At 41.2% G+C, this 20,914-nt stretch overlaps 1 protein-coding gene across 1 annotated transcript in view; it reads left to right on the top strand.

Annotated features, from left to right (window-relative positions):
* Positions 1-20,914, top strand: part of SLC7A10 (solute carrier family 7 member 10) — a 97,479-nt gene that overhangs the window by 75,223 nt on the left and 1,342 nt on the right. Inside the window, exons 3-10 of the mRNA XM_019505591.1 lie at positions 6,028-6,179; positions 7,135-7,260; positions 10,367-10,520; positions 11,991-12,114; positions 12,219-12,322; positions 13,691-13,787; positions 18,305-18,454; positions 18,896-19,073. Of these exons, the coding sequence (XP_019361136.1) occupies positions 6,028-6,179; positions 7,135-7,260; positions 10,367-10,520; positions 11,991-12,114; positions 12,219-12,322; positions 13,691-13,787; positions 18,305-18,454; positions 18,896-19,073 (1,085 nt within the window). The remainder of the gene's footprint in view (positions 1-6,027; positions 6,180-7,134; positions 7,261-10,366; positions 10,521-11,990; positions 12,115-12,218; positions 12,323-13,690; positions 13,788-18,304; positions 18,455-18,895; positions 19,074-20,914) is intronic.

Below are 20,914 nucleotides of genomic sequence, written 5' to 3' on the forward strand. Positions count from 1 at the left end.
CCCCCCCCCCCGCCCCAGACAGCGAACGTCTTCTGTTCGCTCACGACCTAATTTAAAGCGATACTTAGAACACTTCTGCCTTAGACTTGAATGTCTGTACTTAGCCTCAGAGAGGCAAAAGTTTTCATAGGTGACAGCCTACTTCATCAAATGCTATAAAAGACCAAGTGGATTGGGATATGTCACACTTATATGCCTTACAGATATATTTATGGGCTTGATAGCTGAAATGTTCGGTGTCTTAAGAGCACTACATTTCTATTCACTTAAACGGAAACTGATTCTGGCAGTTTTTAAAATCCTGTCATCCTTCCCTTTAGTGATCATACAGAAGCACAGTGCAAAAATATCCTTTTGCATATGAAGTTGGGATAGCTTGGCCTTTTATTGTGTTTTTGCATGCTGAACGTTTCCAGCAGAGATATTTTTCTCTCTCTTTTTTGAGGTAAAAACCAACAACAAGAAGGCATTGCACCAAGTTCTGACATTCTGCCAAATAGCACTTATTTTTCCTTTGTTTTCAATCTAAAACCATCTCTTTTTAAGCAGTATTTATATGTGATCAAGCAGATTACAGGATATTGGTCACACCCCGTTCTGCTGAACAGTGTAACCGAGTGCTGTGCATTTGCATACATATGGATTTTCAATTTATGCAGGTCATAAAAAGGGTATTACCCAAAATAGTAAATAATAGGCTTCATACACATCCCCAAGGCAGTCTGGATGAACAATGTAACTAAAGCTTCTGTTTTCCACTGCAGCTGATGATTGACCATACCAAGTAGTTAATATAAATCCATAAATACTACATTCACTGGAGACCTAGTCCAAAGCTTTAATAAATATCACTTGCACCTGTGTATTAAGTGTGCCGTAAATGAATTGTAAATGTGGAATCTTTTCATTTGTAACAAAACATCAAGTTTGAAATGGCAATAGTTCTTCCAACAATTAAGATAAAGATAGTTAAACTGTCCATACAGGACAATCACTACTATACTTTTTATAATAACATATCTCTATCGCATGCAAAATATGCACAAGTCTAATACAGATACGTTCCCTAGTTTCATGGGCTGCAGACTTAAATGTTAAATCAGCTTCAGTTCCAATAGAGTTATTTTATCTCTGATGCATTATTTTATATGGAGATATAAAATATGTTAGGACTAAAAAAAGTTTGCATTTAAACTCATTTCACCTGTAGAATAGCCATGAAGGTGCTTATTTTGCCCTGGATCCTTCTCTACATACTTAATAATTGTTTTATTTAACCAATGAATATCTCACAAGCCAAATATAGAGAGAGAACATTCCTGAGCCAATACATTTTTAATGTCTTTCCGAAATTTAGATGAGAAGAATTAGCCTCATCTTGTGCTGTTGCCAGGTCCCTCCCCATTTCAGATGCATAACCAATTATGTGTTTATCAAGAGGCCTGGGACCTACAAGTCAATTAGGTCCCAATCCTGATTAATGCCAAATGTTGGAGGTACTCAACCTTCTCTTCACTATACAAAATGAAAAAAACAAAACAAAACAGTATGACCCATGATTGTGCACAATAAAAATTTCTGAACTCTCCTTAAAAGGAAGATCTGAGCCTCCTACTCACTCTATAAATAAAGAAAAACATTTGATTCACTAAGTGTCCATTCAGAAAATGAGACTTTCTGGAGAGTGACCATGTAAGCACTTACATTATACTTCCCATCCTTAAAGTATTAACAGATTCTCCCTCAGAGTAACCCTCTGGGAAGGTCTCTCAGAGATGGAAGAAATGAACTGTAGTGAGGTTGTAATATATCCTAGGCCTCACAGTCACAGAAAGACACAAGTTTAAAACTCAAGAATTCTTGGCCAGGGCTGGGTTGAAGTTGCTTCACCAAAAAAGTTTGAAGCGTCCGTATTTGTTTCTGTTGCATTGTTCACCAGCACACACCTTTTTACCATAGAAAAGTCAAATGACTGCCTGTACTTGGTAGACAAGTTCAAGTTCCAAGGCCTCAGGGCAGAAGAAACATGTCCCTGCACCTCCCACATCCCAGGGAAGTGGCCTAACCACAGGGGTTACCTTACCCAAGAGGCAAGGCTCTTGCTGGTTGCAACCAAAAGTTCTATCCTGGACTCCATAAACCATATAATAAAATGTATAATAAAAATGATAATATTCTGCAATAAATAAATACATAAATAAAAATAAAAAATAAATAAACCAAACCGGCCTTACCTAATGAGCAAACATTTTGGTGAACAGCTCCTACCAGTCTATGCCTTACAACCAGACTTATGCCCGATAGGCTGTGTCCACACGAGTACGTACAGTTGTTTTTGCAGGGACAAGAAGCAGCAGCATACTTTGTAGCACTGCTACCTGTGCCTGGGAAACTCCTGTGCCATGTGCCCTTTGGTGCATAGCAGGTTACCCTCGGTGGGATAGGGGAGGCTGGGGCCAGCACAGTCACTAGCCCCAGCCTCCCCTAACCCACCCTGGGTAACTAGGACCCCCAGCAGTCTTACTTGAGGGCCTTGGGGAGCTGCAGCCACAGCACTTCTACAGCCGGGAGCTGGAGAATGGCTCTGGCTGGCTACGCTCTGGTTTTGGGTGGCACATGCTGCCACCACGTACACTGCCCCACTTTTTTAAGGAGTGGGGTTTTTTTGATCCTTGGATCTCCCAAGGTCAAAAAAACCAAACCCATGCTGCAAGGTAGTAGCGTGGGGAACGCCTGCATGTGCACGCTCGTCTGGACGTGGCCACGAAGAAGAGGTTTGGAACGGCATTCTTACAATAGGCTGCAGCCAGGCAAAACTAGTTCCAGTGTTCAGGCCTCTATCCATAAGCAAAAATCCTTGGGTGATGGCCCCATTTACACCCAACTTCCTTCATCAGTGATGAAAAGTTCTACGTTAAACTAAATCTTTTTTCCAAATATCTGATTCCTTCTTAGCTTAGTGACAAGAGTGGATTTAACTTCTCAGGTTCTCCCAGTGTAACGAATTACAGAGCAATTCTGAAAGCTTATCAGCTACAGTTCCAGCTTCTGCTTTCCTGACTATCTCAGATAAATGACTGCAGAGAGTGATTTCCGGCTTTCCATTCAAACAGCTGGGCCAATTAACTGAGTACAGAGTACAAGATCTCTTTTTTATTTCAAAACTGAATTATTTGGATTTCCAACATGGGTTAAAATTCCTTTGTAAGATATTTTCATGTTGAGAACTGCCAAAAAATAAAAAAGTATATCTTTAAGCCACTGCCTTGCAGCCTAATTTGTCTCAACTGTCATCACTGCAAACAGTGATGACAGTTGAGACATAACAACATCCATAGGAGATGTTACTGTGTTACTTAATGTTACTTAATTTGCAATGGTTTTTTATCTGCTAGGTAAATCTTACTGGCTCCATCCATTTGATTTCAGCCTTGCTACATGAAGAATATAATGAACAATGGCACTTTTAGTATAATAATAATAATAATAATAATAGGTTCAGGGTGCTAGATAATCAATTATGCATTCATTCCTGCCAGTCTTAATTCAAATTTGAACTTTTCACAAATATTAATTGAGGCTCATGTGGGTAGCATTAATCTCCCTTTTTCAAAATCAGGGTTTAAAACTCACTTGAGAATACCACTAAAATTAAGGTTAAAACATGCCTAAATTTTAATTGTGCTATCCTGTCATCATTTGAACTCAATTATGAACCCTCTGTTTGATGATTTAACTCCATAATCCTCAGCCAACATTCTGCATTTAATATAATTGGTATTATCAACCCTGCATGTATTTCAGTCCAGTGCAAAACAAATTGACCGTCAGTTCTGTCTACTGAATTATTCACATTTCCATCAAATTGCATGGTATTAAATATCAAGCTCAATGTACTTAATATTACAATATACTGGTGAGTGCCAGTTTCAGCTGAGATAGGATTTGAAAATCTGCCTTGAAAAACAATTTCTTCCACTTAGCAGAAGCATTTTCACCTGAACACCCTTGTTAGAGATCTTTTCCTCCATTAGCAATTGCGTATGAAGGAGACAGAACATTTATGTGAGAAATCCTGGAGTTCTGCCCACAGAAACACCAACCGTTGCATGCACAGGTGACTGCACCAGCATGAGAAGACCAAGGACTAGATTAAATTCAAGCCCCAAAGCCAGTGAGTAATGGCATGGATAGCACACAGGGCCACAGGATGCCAACTGATAAGTACCGGTAAAAGTCTGTTTGAGTCTAGCACAGTAGGCTTGGGCTCCACAACTGGCTTTCAATTGCAAATGCTCCACAAATTATTAAAAATTAATAAAAGAACTTGGGTGAAGTAATTACTTCAGTGAAAATTGTATGAAATAGGAAGAAAAAGCCAGTTGGTGCAGACAGGAAAATGCAGTCCCACTTCCTTTCCCCTGGTCTGCCTCCCCCCACTCTTAAAACTGACATTTGGGCATGTAACTAGTTTGCTCCTTTTGCCAGCTCATTTACTTAAGGATACAGTGGTGTGTAAGTAAGAAGAGGTGCAAACACCTACCGCATTTCTCTAGAGCAACAAGGGGAAAAACAACAAAAGAGGACTGGAGAACACTTACCACCTGCTGGAGGGGAAGAGATGTGCAGCACCCAACAATCAGTTGCAAAATGACTGCTTTAGGGCAGCAGCTGCACGACTCTGCCAAATTTAAAGGGCCAACCACAGAACAGCATGCTGGGAAAGAAGATCCTATAAGAGAGCAACCATGCACTGAGAAGCTTATGTGTAGACTACAAAATAAAATACCTGAGAAAATATTGCTGGCAAAGGATTGTATCTGTTTTGTGCATCCTATTCCTCTATACCACAAAAGGCTTTTCAGCTGCTTGCACCATGCAGATGTCATTTTGGAGATCTGAAAATCATTGCAATATACATTAAGAAAAGTGTCTCTTTCTTAATGTAAGAATCACAAAACAGGTAGCAAGTCCTGGCAGCTAAGAATGGGGGCTGCTTATTAGGAATGCAGCTGAGGCGTGGGAGTTCTCTTCCTACTAGATAGAGGAGAAATATCTTAGGCAGAGAGAAACAGAAGACAAATAATACTTTTCTTTGAATGGTGCCTTTCCTCCAAGGATCTTGGACCATTTTGCAAATGTTAACTTAAAACTCTGTCTCCATCATAGAGAGAGAAAATGAAGAATGTTAATACCTACATTTTTGTAAGTGTCCGCTACTTTGGGGCAACCATTTCAGTCATCACTAAAGTCAATAGAAGCTGGAGTTTTCCATGTACTCAAATATTTTAGTGTTAGATGTCTCAAGCTGGGTATCCAAAGAACCAGAAGCACTCCTAACTAGAGGACAAAGCCAAGAATATGGCTTTATCCATCTGAACTATATAGTTCATATCTCTCAACTTTTACACCTCTACTCAAACCATTTATCAAGTGGGTAGTTCTCTCCTTTTTTTGACTCAAGGCAACCTCAGTAACATTTTTTAAATGAGCGGCACCTCGTTTGAAAAAGAAATGCATGCATTACAGTGATTGCCTCCTTACAGAGGGGTTGAGCACTGGGAGCTGGGGATCAGACAAATCTGAGCCTGCATTTATCAACTTAGCTTATTTCCTCACACCTTGAAACACCTTTCAAAGGATCTGGTGGCACTCAAGACAACTATAACTTAAACCTGAAGCCTAGTTTAAGGTGTAGTAGCATATAATGGGAAAACACAACTTTTTCCAGTCCACGCACAGTATTTAATTAATTGATGATGCTGTCAGTGTGACATGCAAAGCAAAGTCAATATGCTGACTGTAGGTCTGCTCTCACATTTAAGCTGCGTTTCAAATGACAACATTTCTAGTAAAAAAAATGGTTTGAGTGGCAAAAATAATAGGGAGGGAGACTGATTGTTTTGATGGGAGCCAGCTACTCAGATCAGAAGCGCCTGTAAACGAGTTACCAAATTGCTTTAGAGTCAAACAGCTTTACTGATGGCTGGCCTTAATTGTAGCATCCTTTGTGTTTCCCATTTCCAGGTTTTTGCTGCTATGGAGTGCAGTGCTTATCATGTACCCAACCAGCCTGGCTGTGATTGCATTGACATTTTCCAATTATGTTCTGCAACCTGTATTCCCTAATTGTATCCCACCTTATAATGCCTCCAGGGTTCTCTCCATGGTGTGTCTATGTGAGTATTTGCTAATGTTCTTCATGCCAATATGATTGTCATATGTTTACATCAAATAAACACCCTCTTTGGGGCCAATCATCCCCCATTCTCAGTGGTTCCTGAATGCCCCTTTGCAACATGACCAATGCAGTTCCACTGTAGAGGCTGAATGTGGTAGGGGAGTTTCCACATCCCAAGCCAGCTCCTTACACAGCAGCATTCAGGGGGCAGGCAACAGGATTCCTAGCTGGCCATAGCTTACGGCAGGGGTGGGCAAAATGCAGCCTGGGGACTGGAGAATGGCCTGGTGGGCCACATATCTGGCCCACAGGGCCCCTAAAAAATTTAGAAAATTAATATTATTCTGCCCTGACCTGCCTGTCATGCAGCCCTTGATGGCTTGCCGAAACTTCGTAAGCAGCCCTCTGCCCAAAATAATTGCCTGCCCCTGGCTTATGGGGAAGGATTTCAGACACTTCTCCTTTGTCCACCCATCTGAGCCAGCCACTTGGTTCAGGGGGAAAAAAAATCATTGTTTCTGAACTATACTCATACAGCCAGTAGGTACTGGGACTCAATATGGATGACTAATAATTTTTTAAGGCACTCAAAAATGGGGTTAGTACTTCCTAAGTCTTTGCATAATACTAAATGTGAATGTGTAGAAAATATTAAATGCCACCAGTTCTTAATGAGTCACTAAAAGTCCAAAGAAAACTTACCCAGACTGAAAAGGGATGAATCCTGAATCCACAAAGTCTCTCTGAACAACTGGCCTTATGGACAGGTCTGGGAGACCTGCTGGCATGCTCCTCTCTGAAGTTGGTAGCTTCCCCCTTATAAGCCCAGGCTAGAAATCCATCTGTTTTGGTAGCGGGAAACTAGTAGTCTCTCTGTGTCTTTTAGCATGTTTTCAATGTACGTTCTTAAACGTGTTGTTTTGTTCCACTAAATAAAGTTTTCTGCTCTCTAGTACTCCTGACCTGGGTGAATAGCTCCAGTGTTCGATGGGCAACTCGCATCCAAGATATATTTACAGCAGGAAAACTGCTAGCCTTGGCCCTTATCATTGTTGTGGGCTTCATACAGATCTTCAAAGGTACTCACAGAGCCTAAACGCTGGTACAGTACTACTGTTGAAATTAAATTCTCCTAGGAAAGCCCGTTGTACCAAACCTACTCTTTTCTAATTATAAACAGGCACAGAAAAATTCTGAGGGTGGAAACAGACACCATATGCAGTCTTGTTTGTGCCGCCTTAAAGATTTTTAAGGCGGCGCAAACGCTGAGCATATAGATTTTCATACCCTTTGTTGTTCCACAACAGGAAAATCAATGCTGCAACAAAAGGTAGTAATAGAATCTGCTGCTTTCTTGTGACAGACCTCTATTACCTTGCAGTGCTTTCCCCACTGCCATAGCCCTGTGCTGTGGGTCTGGGAGTAGGGAAAAGTGCTTCCCTGCTCAACCAGCCCTGTGGCGCTGGCTAGGGGAAAGCCTTGCTTTTCCCATAGCTCCAGACCTGTGGGCCTAGGACAGCAGGGAAAGCAAAGTTGCCCCCCACCCAGCAATCCCTGTGGAGCTAGCTGAGTAGAGAAGCACTTTTTGCCACTGCCCCAAACCCACAGCGCAGGTCTAGGGCAGCAGGGAATGCGGGGAGATTACACTGCCCCTTGTCCCACGCTGTCAAGGGCAGAACAAGTGGAAACATGTATTTCACCCAGTGAAGCAAATCAGTTGTGTCATGACATGTCACGGCACAGCTGATCCACTCCATTGAGTGACATCTGTTTCTAGCCTGAATTATTTTGCTTCCATTGCTGACAATGTGCTCACCCAACAACTTGGATTTTAAAGAAATTGTTTGTTGCTGAATGCTGTCCCATGGCAGGTTTCAGGCTGGGCCAAATGGCACTCAGCTGTGCAAGACACAAAAAGTGCCACTGGGCAGGGCTGACACAAATATGTGACTAAACTGAAAATAATTAATAAATATTAATTAGCCATTGAAACTACAGGATTTCTTCTAAATGCTGGTATGATCGAGAGTGAAGTATGCTCTATAACACAGCACAGTATTGTCAGACATGCAACAGCAAAGGGAAATAAGACACAGCGTCTTGAACAAGTTACTCCCCAAAGAAATAATTGCTTTTAAAAATATAATGCACTGAACTAACATATTGAAAAATATCCTACTTGGTAGAGTTACATTTTATCAACTACATGCTCCTCTCCAGTTTTCAGCTGCTTTAGATGCATGCTATATGCAGTGATACCAAAGCCTCACATCAACACATTACTTAAGCACTTGCCTAGCTCTAAGCACATGATTAGTCTAAATGTCTGCAGTACTCACATGCTTAAAAATAGGTAGGAGTTTAAAGACCTGATTCAGCAACATAATGAAAAGCACAGGACACAAGGCCTGATGTAGTGTATATTACAACTCACATGGAGAACAGAGAAATACACCGTTTGCAGCAAACCAGGAAGAGTAGTTAGAAATTAACACATGATTATAGGAGGGCATCTCTTTCTGGGCAGTAGAAGTTCAATGGCCTTAAAGCCTCTGCCTCCCCCAAATAGGGTTTCCTGGTTTGAATGAACACTTGCTCCATTCAGAGAGAAGAGCTTAAGGTACCAGGTGTTACAACTAGTCACAGTTCCTTTGAAGTCAATGGGGATGATGCAAATTGGACATATCTACACAAGATGTTTACTGCGGAGTAGACTAATTAACTGCATATTAAATATCTCAGCGTCTACACATGCAGGGCTATTAGGCTGGAGTAAACTAATAAACTCTGCAGCAGGGTACTACTTGTAAATACAAGTACTATCCTGTTGTGGAGGGTTTTTTTACTCCTCAACAGCACACATGTAGATGGCTACCTGGGGCAAGAGGGTGCTTCAGTAAGGGGCTGCCTGCCAGCTAACCCTACACTGAAGTACCCTCGTGCCCCAGCCAGCCCCTCTGCGGCATGTTGAGTCGGGCAGTGATCTAGAAGGTGGTTTTTCCAGGGGAAACACCATGCATCTGGGTCCATAAAGGCAGTGCACCTGGGAGTAATAAACTCCAGGGTTTATTGCTTCTTATTAATTGCACGTGTAGATATGCCCATCGTGTGGCAATAATGTCAGTGCAACTGCGGCTACTCAGACTAGCCAAGGTTATTTCCCCAGGACAGTTTTCTGTGAGAATATAAAGGAAGCACTGGAAGTGTGATGTTAATGCTTACTACTTTCTTTTTCTTTTCTTTTTTATTAATTAATCCAATTTATCAAATAACAGATTTGACATTAAGGATAAATCCAATCCACTAAAATATACATAAGGCAGACAGTTATCTTTCATCAGCAGTGCCCCCTTAGCCCATCAGCAGCCACAGAAGTCTTGTGTTTTTTTAATCCCCAACAGTTCCTTTATGTTTCCCTCTGGTATGCTTTTGTGTTTCTTCAGCTTTTTATAATAATTCACCTCCCTCTTTTTCCCCACTAACTGCTTTTCAGAGTACAGGGAAGCATAATCTAAGACAGTGGTTCTCAGTCTTTTTAGAATCAGGGCACTCTCCCCCACTGTTTTGATTTTGGCTGTATCCCCAATTGAGGACCAGCATATCTCAATTGTTCTCAACTGGGTACTGCTGCTGACACCCCGCCAGCAAAGAGTGCCCCACATAACTGGCACACAGCCAGAGCAGGAAGGGCTGTGGCTTGCATGCATGCTCCTGCCTGCTTTAAGCTTATCAGAGAACTTTAATGAGGCAGGAGAGCACAGATGTCCCACCGCCCGTCCCAGAAACAGAGCTGTGGGGTAGGTGGAACTGCCTTGCACTCCTCCATTTCTGGGAGAAACCAGACCAGGAAGGGCTTCAGTACAAGCTGCTTTTGGTTAGTCAGAAAACTAATGAGGTAGGAGAGGACTTGTATGCTGCTGCCCTTCCCAGCCCAGCTGTGCATCAGATGAATAAGGCATTTTTACCTGGTGGTGGTGGTGGCGGCATCCATGCCACAGCATCCCTGATGGGGGTCTCAAGGCTAGTTGAGAACCACTATTCTAAGATTTGTATTAGCAACATATAGGCAAGAAGGATGTTTGCTATTCTTTGAAAAGACTTTTCTTCCATCCTGGTGCCCCTGGTAGGTGGTGCTCCTGTATTTTACAATTCTGGTTTAACGTTTTGCTTATGCTTTATCTATAGGAAACTATGAAGAACTGACACCAACCAATGCATTCACTTTTCGGATGACTCCATCTGTGGGGCATTTAGCATTAGCTTTTCTTCAAGGGTCATTTGCATTCAGTGGGTGGAACTTCTTGAATTATGTAACAGAAGAATTAGTTGATCCCCGCAGGCAAGTATTTAGTTCCTTCCTACCCAGTTGCTTTGAAGTACTAAGAATCTGGGATCAATCTATTGGTACCATTCACAGAGTAAGCTGCAGCAGGACTGTCTATATGTAAGCTTCTGACTCAAGGAATAAAGGTATCAAGGAGATTGGCATGAGGTTTGCTGCAGACCACAATGTTTGCTAAGCCTGGAAGAGAGTCAGTTCCATCATCATGAAACCACAGTTCAAATGCCTGAGGTGCAAAAGTAGAATGACAAATACAGGTGGCAGCTTTTGCATCTTTAGTTAGCTCTGGATGTTCAGCATATACATGCTAGCCTAGGCCAACTGAACAAAGAGGAATTTCAAGTATATCTCACTCTGAGTGGTAACAAGGGAAGATCTCTGAACTGCTACATGTGTGCAGATGCTTAAATCACTCATCTGAGCAATGAAATGTGCATGTACATCAAGTTATGCATAGTCATAAGTCTTTGAAGGATTGAGGGAGTTAAGAAGCCAGATATGGGGCTGTCTCAAGCAACCAACATTTTCACAAAGCTCCAGAATTTCCAAGTGAATCGTGACAAATTTTGACCTAAATCAGGCAGTATGTCCTTAACTGAGCATCTGAGGAAAAAAGGAAAGAAGTTAAATGTGCTGGTTGCCAATGGGAATTGGGTATTGTACTGTCAATGTACAAATTAAAGGTAAAAAAGGATTCATAATAATTAATAATTCATACTAATATTTTTTCAGGTCTGCAGTTTTTGAGGGAGAAATAAAAGAAAGTTAGTTATACTGCCAAAATAAAGCATGGAAAAAACCCTACTGCCTGTAACAAGTCTTTGCAAAACCATAATCTTTTCTGTATCAGACAGAGAAGAACAAAAATCCTTCATGTTTCTTTGGGTGAAATGCCTGCCCCTAAGCAAGCTCTCTGCATTTATAGAACGCTCCTGTGACTTAGCTAAATCTATTAAATAACTGAGACTGGGAAAATGGCAAGTCCATTATTTTTCAGTAACTAGCACTGCGTTGTTCATGGTACATTATTAGTCTAGTTAGTTATCTTACGAATAGGACTTGGTGCACTTTCAAAGCAAAATAAATTCTTCCTTCCTCCAATTTAATTTTCAAGTAGAGACACACCTGTAGAAAACGTGCATGTGGTCTTCACAAAATAGAAGCTGATATCTACAGCACAGCCACATTGTAAATCTATTTGTTGACCTTCAGATTTGTGGTTAAATACTGTGATGTATGGGTTTATAATGTACCAGAACATGACGTTGTATAATGGTTCCAGTGACTATGCCTGGCTATTGAGAGAAACAGAATTCTCTCTCTCTCTCTCTCTCCTTACTGCTATATACAGCAATAGACATTTACACCACAAAACTGAGTGTAGACTTCCCCAAAATGTAGGGGGTTAGTATGGCTTAGTTGTAAGCAAATACAAATTCTTATCACCCCTCCTAATTCTCTCATTAGGAACCTACCTCGTGCCATATTCATATCCATCCCTCTGGTGACATTTGTGTATACGTTCACCAACATTGCATATTTCACTGCCATGTCTCCCCAAGAGCTCTTATCCTCCAACGCTGTGGCGGTAGTAAGTAAACCATTCCATGGATATCTAAAATACATTTTAATTTCAGTTTTGTGCTTTGCAGTGTATTCAGTGTATTTCAGTTTCTCTGCCTTCTGTTGCTTTAGACATTTGGTGAAAAGTTACTGGGCTATTTTTCCTGGGTTATGCCAGTCTCAGTGGCCCTATCTACATTTGGAGGAATAAATGGATACCTTTTTACCTCATCAAGGTTAGATGGAGTACAATTTTATGAACATTATCTAATTTGGGGAGGGGCTGTTTTAATTTCATTTGCTAAAGCAATGCTAGATGGATACTCTGGATGTTATAGAACATGATCTCACTGTTGGGCATGGTAGCTACATTAAGTTAGGAATTACTCGATTTTAGTCAGTAAATAGAACACTGAATTGCAGAATCACTTGCAAAAGAGCCCTTATGGTCTACTGAAAGGGTATACAGCTGTACTGAAATAATTCATCCATATGTAGGCAATGTAATTTTATAATATTATAGGCTGTGGACACATGAAAAGGTTATCCTGGGAAAACACAAGCTTCCCCCAAGAAGTAAAGCTGGGGTCACGTGAAACAATCCCATGAACCAAGGTAAATCTCCTAAACTGGGAAATTTTATCTTGGTTTCAATCCACTGCCTTTTCTTCCTGGGAAAGCTGTTAATTTATGCACAGTTCCCCGAGGCAGTTTCATTCATACTTTTGCCTTGAGGTTCCAGTCTCAGGGTAATTCTCTTCATGTTACCCTGGCCAAAGTTTCAGTAGCCACTAGGCAAGCTACGTTTAGCTCAGATTGTAAGGACAAATTCTGTTCTCAGTTACATAGACACATATCTAAAGTAGGCCCATTTATTTTAGGGGAATTGTTCTCAGTTTGCACTGCTGTCACAGGAATCAACATTTTTCCTGTGTATATTAAATTCTAATTTAATAGAGATACCCTCTCTCCTTAAGAAAGCAAAATACCAAATTCTAATGACAATTCAGTTCTTTAACATTTTAGCAAAGTCCCTTACTGTGGTGTTCTCACAAGGGTCATGACAAATTTGAACCTAACCAATTTGAACATATTTAAAAATGTATATAACACAATAACAATATTTATAAATATATATATTTTTAAATCAAATCTTGAGGGGTAGTAGAACAGATCCAAAGCCCATTAGGCACTGAAATAACCATCCCTTTAGGTATCTATCTTAAGTAATTATACAGTACCTGTTCCGTAGTACCTGAAAACCCTCACAGTCTTTCATGCATTTATCCTCCTAGCACTCCTGTACATAGGAAGGTACTGTTACCCCCATTTGACAAACAGGGAACTGAGCTATGACAGACTTTGCTGGAGTTATGTGCTTAATCCCTTGAAGTTTTAGGGCTATGTGATTTCCCCAGGCCTCACACAGTCTGTAACAGAAGAGCGCTTGGTTTCAAGACTCAGATTAGCGAGCACTAGAAATTTAACTCTCACTGCAAGTTTCCCATATGCTTTGGATCAAACCAGTTAGGAATGGAGAAATAAGACAGCTAAGCACTGAAATGACTATTGCACACACTGAATGTTCCTTCTCTTCTTTCCAGATTATGTTTCTCTGGAGCGCGAGAAGGTCACTTGCCCAGCTTGCTTGCTATGATCCACGTTAAACACTGTACACCCATCCCTGCCCTTCTAGTGTGTGTAAGTTGTACTTCTTCTCTCGTGATGTCTCATAACCTGCTTAGATTTGAATAAGACTAAGAGTTTCAAAAAACCTTTCTTTGCAAACTGAAATTCTCTGTTTAAAGAAATGCATGTTCTTTTACCGATGCTGTCTGCTCCAGGATTTTTTTTTTATATAGACAAAGTTCTCCAAGGTAGTTCTCTGCAGTGTAAGTGCCAGCTGCCAAGCCTACAGCCACAGTGATCCCCAGGGTCAGGGCAAAATGCTACTCTGCTGAACAATGTTTTGTGCTGAACAGTAGCTTTGTACTGATAACTTCTTCAAGGAATCAGGATGTCTTGACTTCACCTTGCTCCTGTAAAGAAAGGGAAGAGAGAAAAATCACTGTAACAAGATCTGAACAAGAGAGCAGCTCAGTTACATTAGAAGGCAACACAGGAAAGATTTTTGTTTGCCTGTTTTTTCTGTTTATGCACACAGTATTATTATCTCATGGCAGTGGGCTGCACAAGTTACTACCAAAACGAAGGGTGGAATAGTGCTATAAAAAGGGGAGAGTTAGAATAAAAGGTGCACTAATGTTTTATTTAAAACAAGTACAAGAGGAAAATTCCTCATGTTTCAGTCCATAACTGCATGCAGTAAGCAAGAAAATATTCTGACAGTGCAACCAGGATTTCACCCATACTAACTACATACATTCTGCTTGTCCCCGTGGGAGAACAACTGGCTGCAACAGTTGTGCTATAGCCTACCGATATATTTTTCTCAGTAAGTCTCATGCACCTTCTATGTTTGCATAAAATCATGGTGTAGCTGAACAGCAGTAGTATCCATACAGAGAGGACTTAATGCCCCATAACACAAATAACACACATTATCTGTGAATCTTTTTTGATTGAACTGCACCACAATCTGTGCTGTCTTAAAAAAATGGACTCACAGTGGGTTGCTGTGCTCTAGTGATGCAGATGAAGCAAAATCCCTTGATCATGAAAAGGTATCAGCTCAAACAGTATGCTGAATAGCAGAGTGTTACTCTGAAATAGCCACAATCTATGCAAGCTCCCCATGCAGAACAGACCTGATAAATCAGACACATGCTAGCTACCCAGTTTATTCAAAACATTTCCATTAAATTAGTGTGCAAATTGTAGAACCAACACTGCATATTAACTACTCATTTGAGGTGTTTTTTATGCATCTCAGGATGTTCTAAATGTTTCCATGAAATATTAATTTCTTAACGAATAGTAATATAAAAATAATACACTGTTAGCAGTTCCAATAGCATATTAGGTCAGCCTTTAGGGAAGCCTAATTAATGCATCAGGATTTTACTAATTAATCCTGGCTCTCTATGCATTCGGGGGGCCTGCTTAACATCTCTGAGGATAACTTGTTTTTACTGTTCCTTAGCAAAACAGAGTGTCCAAGCAAGGTGGCAAATATTACAACATTAGGAGAGTTCAAGCCATTTAAAAGTGTTTTACAGAGAAAGGCTTAAGGCAAGGTAAATCAGTGCCTTGTGCAGTAAAGATTCAAATTATGCCATGTGTTTGATCTGTTGCCAAGCATTTTGTATGGCACTGGTGTGTCCCCATATAAGCAAGCAGGATATTTCTCTGGGACAAATACAACCTCCAGTTTAAGTACTCAACATTTTTTTGAAATGACAAAGGGGGCAACTGGGTAAATTGATGGGGAATATGCCAACTACTCCTACCCAGGAATTATTCCTTTATAGAATCCTAGGATTGGAAGGGGCTGCAAGGGTCATCTAATTCAATCTCTGCACCAATGCAGGATACATTATTCCTGTAGCCTTCTAGACAAACGCCTACCCAGCCTTTTCCTGAAAACTTCAAACGAAGGAGATTCCACAACTTTCCTGAGCAGCATACCCACCGTCCTACTGTTCCAACAGTAAGGAACGCAAGACCCGACCACTTCAGTGCAACCCACACAAGACGTTTCATCAGCACTAGAGGCTTCATCACAAAACCAGCCAGTCATTTTCTAGCCAGATAGTCAGCTATGCTTACTTGTAATATTGGGCATCACCCATAGTAAAGCAGACTGCCATGGTACATGTGGAATGCAAGACTAGAAGATAGATGCTGTCCTATTTTAAACCTTTTCCAAGTTACCAGCTTTGTTGTAGTCTTCCCAAGACCATGAGATCTCCCTTGGGCCTTACATTAGTAGCTGTGGAACCACGAGGCACAGAGGTATCTAGTATTAGGGGTTTTTTTTATTATTATCTAGTATTTGGGGGTTTTTTTGTTGTTCTCCTGCCCTGGCGGGGGGTCGGGCTAGAAGATCTACTAGGTCCCTTCCGACCCTTAATCTATGAATCTATGAATTACTGTCTGTACCTGTAGCACAGCATGTTTGTTCTCCCTGCCTATAGCCCTTTGCTACAAAATCAGTGAGTCACAACAAACAGGAAAGGGTAGAAAGATCAGTACAGCACACAGGCTTATCATGAACGATTCTGGAATCCCATTTTAGGTGCTGAGTCTTATTGGACACTAAGCTCTGGGTCCTAGTGAACACTATTTATAGTCTGATGGCATTTTTACAGAATAATATTGCAAATGGATGAGTATTTGTTATAGCTAAAAACACAATCATGTGACAGAACACATTTCTGTGTTGATTAAAGCAAGTAAAAGCACGATCAAGAGAGGGTCAATGGTAGCACAATATAACTACCTAAGTAGGGTCCTATCCTGACCCCTTCACTTCCAGCTGATGCCAGTGGGAGGCGAAGGCATTCAGAACCTCTCAGGAGCAAGCCCATGAATAGTAAGCCAGGTCTGTTTGCATTACAGTATTATTCAGAAACAAAGCAAGTGCAAATAAGCAAGCGGATGCATGGAAATTTCCATTATCCATCAGCCAGTTTCTAAACAGTGCTAATGCTAAAAAGATTAATGATCTAGGTCATCTGCAGCATCAACTATTGGCTAAAGGAAAAAAAAGAACAGGATAAGGCTTTTCTTCTTTATACTATATACAGGTCACCTGGAACAAAATAAGGTACTAACCACAAAATGTTTGTTACAAGAAATCCATCTCTTCTCATAACAACTTAAACTTTGCCAGAAGTTCTTGTCACAAAGCTAAGCAGCTTTTAAAGCAAACTTATCAGAGCTTGGTAGAGCGAAGCTACTAAAAGCATACGCTGCAAGAGTTCTGTCCTGTAGTGTACTTCCACCTACACGGGAAAATCTGTATCGGCTTTATGGGAAAGGAAAAACAAAGCCTTAATTCAGGGGACAATCTGCGGGGTGATTAAAATCACCGAGTTTGAGAAAGTCCATTGTTGGGCATTATAGTTGCCCCATCTTAGACCCCAAAGTGTTCTGGAATTAAAAACCGGGCACATTCAGTGGTTTTTCTGCTCACTAGTATCCTCTTGCCTCAGTGTATAACCTAGCTGTATCCTGTCTGCAGTGCAGAAGCTGGAAAAGAGCTGATGCAGGTGTCTGACATGCTCAGGCATTTCCTCAGAGATTGTTCGTTGCTGGCACAATATGTAGTTAGTGAGTACCGACAGCTTTCCAGCTCTGGCTTGTTCCAGATGCTGCACTGCTTTCTGAAAAGAATATCACTAGTCTACCCTAGGTGCAGATTGCTGTAAACAGCCCTAGTATCCAGGCTGTGCAGGACAGAAGGGAGAGGGAGGAAAAGGAAAAGACCTCAACACACAAGCAGCACAGCTGGTACAGAAGCCTCCACAGCCAGCGAACTCCTTGTTCGGTGTCATTCCCCTCAAAATTCTTGCGTGCTAATTTGGAAATCCCTTTGGATCAGGTCCTTGCTGTGGAGGTCAGACATTCACTTCACCCTGTTCTTTCCTATCAGCATGATAGCATTGGAGTGTTAATTCAGGACTCTCCACAGCTACAGCAGTTGAACCTAGTTGGTTTTAAAACTGTACAGTCATTTTGTAGTAAGAAAAGCAAGAATCACATCTACTAGGCACCTCTTATCAACCAATACTACTTTTTTTTGAGTATCAAGGCCATTTCTTTTCACTTTGTGGCCCTCTGTTCATTGTTTCAGACATGTCTTTAAAATGTACTTAAAACCAGTATCAGGAGTGACATTTTCAAAGGTGACCTCTGCATTCAAACTAACAATTTAGTATGTGCATAGGTGTGAAAATCCTTGAAAACTGGGCTACCAGTGTTTGCAAAACCTGTGCAAGGAAAGCTGTGCAAGCATTCACAGTAGTTGTTAGCACATGACCGTAATTAGAAGAGTCATTTCAGGAAATTCTCCATACATCGTTATAAGCAGAACTATAGATCCCCATAATCAAAATAACTCCAGATCCCCATTCAAACGTAGGTTTCTGTGGCACAGCTTTAATATAATAAACAGAACTGCAGGAGTCAACAGCAACACCCAGCATGAGATGTAAATAAAAGAAGCTTAACTGCTTGATTTCCCACCCCCCTTTTTATTGCTTTTATACAAATTTCCAGTGCTGACTGAAATAATATGCTTCTTTCTTTTCCAGTGTTCGGCTACTGCTGTTATCATGCTTGTTGGAGACACGTACACATTAATTAATTATGTGTCATTTATTAACTACCTCTGCTACGGAGTGACAATTATAGGCCTGATTGTTTTACGTTGGAAGAAACCCAAAATCTTCAGACCTATCAAGGTGAAAATATTTTAACTCATTTCTTAGTTCTGCACTCTGCCCATTAACCGTGTAAAGGATGCACGAGTCATGGCAAGCCCCTTCTCAGACCCAAAGTATTGTTTATTGTTCTTATTTGTGTTGTGGAAATGCCTAGAGGGCCTGACTGAAGCGCCATTGTGTTAGCACTGCACAGACAGATAGCAAGACAGTCTCTGCCCAAAAGCACTTGTGGTTTAAGAGAGAAAACAGACAAAGCGTGGGAGGAAGATCCAAAGCACAGAACAGGGAAGCTTATACAGCAGGCTTTTGGCTGGGCTGGGAATAGAAAGTCGGCCTGTGGTTCCCAGTGCTGTGCCCCATCCATTAGACAACACTGCCCTCCTACCCTTGTATATCTCGCAGAGTGCTCTTATAATTCTGTACAGTTCTGTTCTGCTCTTCTCTTCTGTCTCCTCTTAGGTAAATCTCCTTGTTCCAATCACTTACCTGATATTTTGGGCATTTCTGTTGATCTTCAGTTTATATTCTGAACCAGTCGTCTGCGGAATTGGACTCATTATCATAATGACTGGAGTGCCAGTTTTTTTTCTTGGCGTGTACTGGAGAAATAAACCAAAGTGTGTAAATAATGTAATTGGTAAGAACACCTTTCAATCTGCAAACGTCCTCCTCGGTTCCACTGTTTGTTCATAGACACGTAGGATTCTCGCGGGTCTTCCCCTCCCACACACCTACATTCACGGGATTCACCAGCATTCAGATTCTGTTCAGCAGCTAGGCAGAGATCTTTGGGTAGGATTTTGCTGAAGTTTATAAATATCACTCTAATTATTTGCTAAGAATGAGAGCAGTTTAATGCCAGTACATGATACATATCCAGAAGCAAAAAGCGATGGTGCATATGGCATGAGAAAAGAGTGGCTTTACAACAGAGGGCATAAGTACACTGCAAACTTAAAAATGTCTGTCAACAGCACCCTCAAACACACCACACTAATCCCTGTGCAGACTGTCTCCTAAACCAGAAACAGTACAGTTGCATTCACATAGCACAGGGGTGGGCTAATTAACAGTGTCACTTACAGCTAATTAGCATTTCTGCTATTTTTTCAGCCAGCGGCAACGTGCCGCCAGTTTTAGTGAGTGACAGGGCTAATTAGCCTGCCTGTAGTGCCAGGGGAGTGTGGCTATACTAGCTGTAGGAGCCACAGCATATGAAGGCAACACTGTCCAGCACAGAGGGCTTGTGGAGTACACATGCCTAAATATGGGGAAAGTGCCTCTGGCTCACAGTTTGCAGCCCCTGAACCCATGCTCTGTGCAGCAGGAAATAGGCTTCTAGGTGTGATCACAGGGGTTCTAGGGCTTGATTTTTAAATGGAAAGGAAGGATGCTGAAGTCCGGCCCTGAAATGCAAATGAAGAAACAGAAACAACAGATGGGCTGGAGAGAAATTAATGATAGGCTGCAGGGAAAAGAAGTGTGGAGGGAGCATGAGGCTTCCTGGAAACCAGAAACACATTTCTTTGGTTTGTAACTCTTTTCAGCAAGAAATGACCATTCTTTGTGCAGGGCGGCTTCTGTCATTCGCATGCCACTTTCTAGACGTCAGCAAAGTTTCTAGAGCTTGTGCACTGGGAATATATTTCAAATAGGGTTTTGCTGGAATGACTGCTCTAAGACTGTTACCCTGGGTAGTGACAGCCCAGGTTTCTTGCTGCGTCCCCATGGGGTGCACCGTGTCAGTCACGTTTTCAGGGCCAGGGAGCAGGAGGGAGCTGCAAGTTGCATTTCTGTGACTGCAGCTGGTTCACTGAGGTGCCTATACTGCTCAGCCCTCTGCACGTTGTTATTTTTCTTCTCCTGACCTTGCACTTCCCTCCATTCATTCAGCCATCTCATCATGGCCGCGGTCCAGCCAAGCACTTATGCAGGAGTGTAACTTCAAACACAGGAACTGTCTAACTGCCTAAATAAACAATAGTAAAAGTAGAGCACCTATAAGCTTCACCAAATCCTATCCTCCTCACCCTGCTTTTGGATTTGCTCCTTTCCTCAGTCTACTGTACACACACATCCCAATGGACAGCCAGGTTCCCATATGGATCAATATCAGTAATCATTTTACATGCATAAAATAGGAAATCCGGGTTCTACCACCACTCAAAAAAATTAAATTACACATGGGTCATAAATTTGAGCTGAAAAGAGGTCTTTAATAATTTTTTCTTTTTTATTTGATTTCTTATTAAGGCTGGGATTTTCAAAGAAAAAAATCTAAGACAAATGGAAACTAAAGAGTTGGGTACCTGACTCCTTAGGCTATTTTGAAAATCTCAGCCACCCATTTTAAAAGGGAAATTGATTTCATTCCTAATTTCAAATGGAGAAGTGTAATAAATGTGGTTTAACTGGTTCAGCCTCATTGCATTAGGTCTTATTCAAACAGGTTCAGAAGTATATTTGCTCACAAGCTAA

The sequence above is a fragment of the Gavialis gangeticus genome, unplaced genomic scaffold, assembly GCF_001723915.1.
Source record: "Gavialis gangeticus isolate Ggan-Ray unplaced genomic scaffold, GavGan_comp1, whole genome shotgun sequence".
Lineage (NCBI taxonomy): Eukaryota > Metazoa > Chordata > Crocodylia > Gavialidae > Gavialis > Gavialis gangeticus.